This window comes from Octopus bimaculoides, chromosome 11 (assembly GCF_001194135.2).
Source record: "Octopus bimaculoides isolate UCB-OBI-ISO-001 chromosome 11, ASM119413v2, whole genome shotgun sequence".
Lineage (NCBI taxonomy): Eukaryota > Metazoa > Mollusca > Cephalopoda > Octopoda > Octopodidae > Octopus > Octopus bimaculoides.
This window is the reverse complement of record NC_068991.1, coordinates 18,732,006-18,736,100: the sequence shown is the minus strand read 5'-3', so window position 1 is coordinate 18,736,100 and position 4,095 is coordinate 18,732,006. Positions and strand designations below refer to the sequence as shown.

General features: G+C 36.3%; 1 protein-coding gene across 1 annotated transcript in view; it reads left to right on the top strand.

Annotated features, from left to right (window-relative positions):
• LOC106878908 (dihydrolipoyllysine-residue succinyltransferase component of 2-oxoglutarate dehydrogenase complex, mitochondrial) overlaps nucleotides 1-4,095 on the top strand; it is a 166,083-nt gene that overhangs the window by 157,107 nt on the left and 4,881 nt on the right. The window contains exons 8-9 of the mRNA XM_052971560.1: nucleotides 1,471-1,718; nucleotides 3,679-3,776. Of these exons, the coding sequence (XP_052827520.1) occupies nucleotides 1,471-1,718; nucleotides 3,679-3,776 (346 nt within the window). The remainder of the gene's footprint in view (nucleotides 1-1,470; nucleotides 1,719-3,678; nucleotides 3,777-4,095) is intronic.

The window sequence follows — 4,095 nt, the reverse complement described above, 5'->3', positions numbered from 1 at the left end:
GAAAAATTAATAATTAAAAGCATTAAATAAGTATTCTTGTATTTTTTTTATTATTCAATTGATTTTTAATGATAATTAAATGCTTTTAATTATTAATTTTTCTATATGTGACAGTGGATTTTTATCGATGAGTTCATGAACCTTGGTTCTTTTCCCTAAAACTATATATTTATATATATTTTATTCTGTAAAGCTTAATTAAATTTTAATTTTTAATAAATTGATTTTAATTGAGTTTTTAGCTGTAATTTTGGATTTTATCCCTAATATTATATATATATATATACATATATATATATACACACACACACACACACACACACTGAAAAGGGATGATGTATAAAACATTAAAAATATATATATACATATCCATGGTAATTTATAATAGGTCATTAAACTAACTCCAACCTGATATAACATTGCAGTAAATCCAGTGTACTTGTATTTAAATCAGCAACAGCTTATAGCAACCACAGACTGTAGTATGCCTGATGCTTTGGGATGTTGATTTGGGATAGAAACATCATCATCATTGTTTAACATTGCTTTAAATTTAATTTTAACTAATTTATATTAATTAGGTATCTTAATTACATAACCATAGAATTAATGATGTTTATTCCTAATGAAACAGCTGTTGAAAGTAATTAAATTATGATCTATCTGTGAAATTTATGCTTTTCCTGTTTTTATTATTGTATATATATCATTGGTATTATGTTAAACTCCCTTATGCCCAAATTTGACCAAATACGTTTTTTTTTTTCAATATTTATTTTTGCTTCAGGTATGGCAAAATGTTGAATTTTATAATCACATGCCTTCTATTAGCATTGACTCTTATCACCACATATTTCTTAAATGTTGACTCTTATAACCACGTGCTTCTGTTAATGTTGACAATTTTAACCATATGCCTCTGTTAAGATTGATTCCCCTAGAATATTTAGTTTTGCTCACCTTTAACCCATTACCTACCAGTGATCTCATATGAGATCACTTAAAAATTACAAATTTTGTAATTATCTGTCAATATTTACACATATCTAACCTTTTTGCTATATCTACTAGGTATATTTCTCTGATATTCAAATGTGGTTTGCTAATTTTCACCCAATATCTTGCTTATTTCTATTTAAAATGTTATTTTGAAATGTTATTTTGATCATTCCAGCGTGTTTCTAAGGCTGTTTTATGCTAGAAATGAAAGTTTCATAAAAAAAAATTCCAGTTAATAAAATTATAGGAGGTAATGGGTTAAAAACTTGTCCAAATTCAAATCCTATAGGAGCCAATGCCCATCTGTCCTGATGTTTGAGAAAACATATTGCTCTACCAGTCATATATTGGGGTAAACTGCAAATTCCTCTTTAGATTTGTGGGCTTGGTAGCCACTTATTTTTTCCTTTTGTTTAAAAAAAAATTCATTACTCTTAAGTTACTTTTAATTAATTTTGTTTTATTTTACAGCTGGTGGAGCTGCACCACCACCACCACCTGCCGCTGCTGCTGTCGAGACTTCACCACCACCTCCACCACCACCAGCTGCAGCCGCTGCTGGACCTATACCAAGCACGCCACCACCTGTGACTCCTCTCCCCTCAAAGCCAATGGCTACTACTCCACCATCTACCGTGCAACTGCCGCAGCCTGCCACAGCTGCTGCTGGTGCTGTTCCTGCTGTCAGTGCAGCCCCAACTGCTAGAACTGAACAGCGGGTAATTGTTTATTGTTGTGTTTAGTGTAGGTGTGTATGTATATATAGCGTTGCCTTCTAGCACTTGTGCTGGTGGCATGTTAGAAAATCATTCGTGTGAGGTAGTTGCCAGTGCCGCTGGACTGGCTCCCATGCAGGTGGCACGTGTAAAACACCTTTTTAGCGTGGCCGTTGCCAGTACCGCGTGACTGGCCCTCGTGCCGGTGGCACGTAAAAGCACCCACTACACTCTCTGAGTGGTTGGCATTAGGAAGGGCATCCAGCTGTAAAAACTCTGCCAGATCAGATTGGGGCCTGGTGTAGCCATCTGGTTCACCAGTCCTCTGTCAAATCGTCCAACCCATGCTAGCATGGAAAGCGGATGTTGAACGATGATGATGAGTGTGTGTGTGACGTTTTGTAAATATTTCACCAATGTTTATTTGTTACACTATATGGTGTTACTCCCCATTATGTCACGCACATTGTCATTCGATGTCATGTTACACTGTATTTTTGTTGTTTTTTGTTGTTGGCACTCCATCGCTTATGACATCGAGGGTTCCAGTTGATCCGATCAACAGAACAGCCTGCTCGTGAAATTAACGTGCAAGTGGCTGAGCACTCCACAGACATGTGTACCCTTAACGTAGTCCTCGGGGAGATTCAGCGTGACACAGTGTGACAAGGCTGACACTTTGAATTACAGGCACAGCAGAAACAGGAAGAAAGAGTGAGAGAAAGTTGTGGTGAAAGAGTAGAGCAGGGTTCGCCACCATCCTCTGCCAGAGCCTTGTGGAGCCTTAGGTGTTTTCACTCAATAAGCACTCACAACGCCTGGTCTGGGAATCGAAACCGCGATCCTATGACCACGAGTCTGCTGCCCTAACCACTGGGCCATTGCGCCTCCACGTTACACTGTATAATGCTACATCAAATAACATTGGTGTTATAATGTCATGTCACTGTGTATGTATAATGTCATTTCATGTCATATCACTATATGTCACTTGACATCATGTCACATTGTGAGGTCACTGTGCCATATCACAGTGTTACATCATTGTGGTGTCACACTCTATAATGTCACTTCGCATAGTATCGCTAATATGCCATGACACACTATATATATTGTGTCACTTCACACTGTCACTCCTATATATTGTCCCTCTCCATGCTCATTCCACAGAAACGACCTTATGAAGGAGCCTCTACATGGTCTTTAAATCTGCTTGAAATAGCCAAATCCTTCGTGTCACACCATATCTTTTTAGAAAAAGGGCACATTGAATAATGTAGGCAAGAATTCTCCTGTACGAAAGCAAAAAAAAAAGTGAAGGAGGCGACTAGAGTGTCATCTCTGTCGTAGATCTGGTTTAACAAGGCTGGCTTGGGGCTAAACAACAGTAACACGCGAAATGCGATATGAGAAAGGAAAGTAACTCTTACCGAGGAAGAGATGTGTTATCTTTCTTGGCTCAAGGGAGGTAATTAATGATTAGCTCCGATTTATGTCTTTGTGACTTATCTCCCCTACATTCAACTTTTCGCGTGTAAAATTTCATAGATGGAAAGCGGTAAATAAAAATGTCTTGAGGTTCGTAGACATTTACTAGTTCCAGTTACATCGTCCAACCCATCCCAACATGGACAACAAACATTAAATGATGATGATGTATAAACAGATAAATATTAAACTGAAGGATGATTCAATAACTTTTAATAGAGTACATGTTTATTAATTTTTACAAGATAAAGGTTAACAGTAACAATTTGATGATGCTTAGAAAACCGAAACTGTGAAACTACTGTCAACCTTTACCTTGTAAAAGTTTATATATTTATATCAGCTATATATTCATGCCATCATCCACTGACTATTGCTATACAACCACTACCTCCACCACCACCACCACCACTCTTCTATATTCAACCCAACTTTCATTTGTCGTAATATATTTTTCTCTTTTCAACCATTCAAGGTGAAAATGAACCGAATGCGTCAGAAGATTGCTCAACGCCTTAAGGATGCACAGAACACATGCGCAATGTTGACTACATTCAATGAGATTAACATGAGGTGAGTTTACTGCATTCAAGAGTTGCATCTGTTGCACGTGAATCTGGTACGAATGTGTGGTTTAACCCTTTAACTTTCAGATTTCTTTGTCAAATATTTTGCTTATATATTCACAGGAAATCAGTCATATATATCTGAATCTTTAAAATATGTGAGTGTGTGTATATACACACACGCTCATATTTCTGTATATGCAGCTCTAAACTGTATGTGTATATAAATATATATATATATATATATATATATATGTGTGTGTGTGTATATATATATATATATATATGTGTGTGTGTATATATAAATATATATGTGTGTGTGTGTG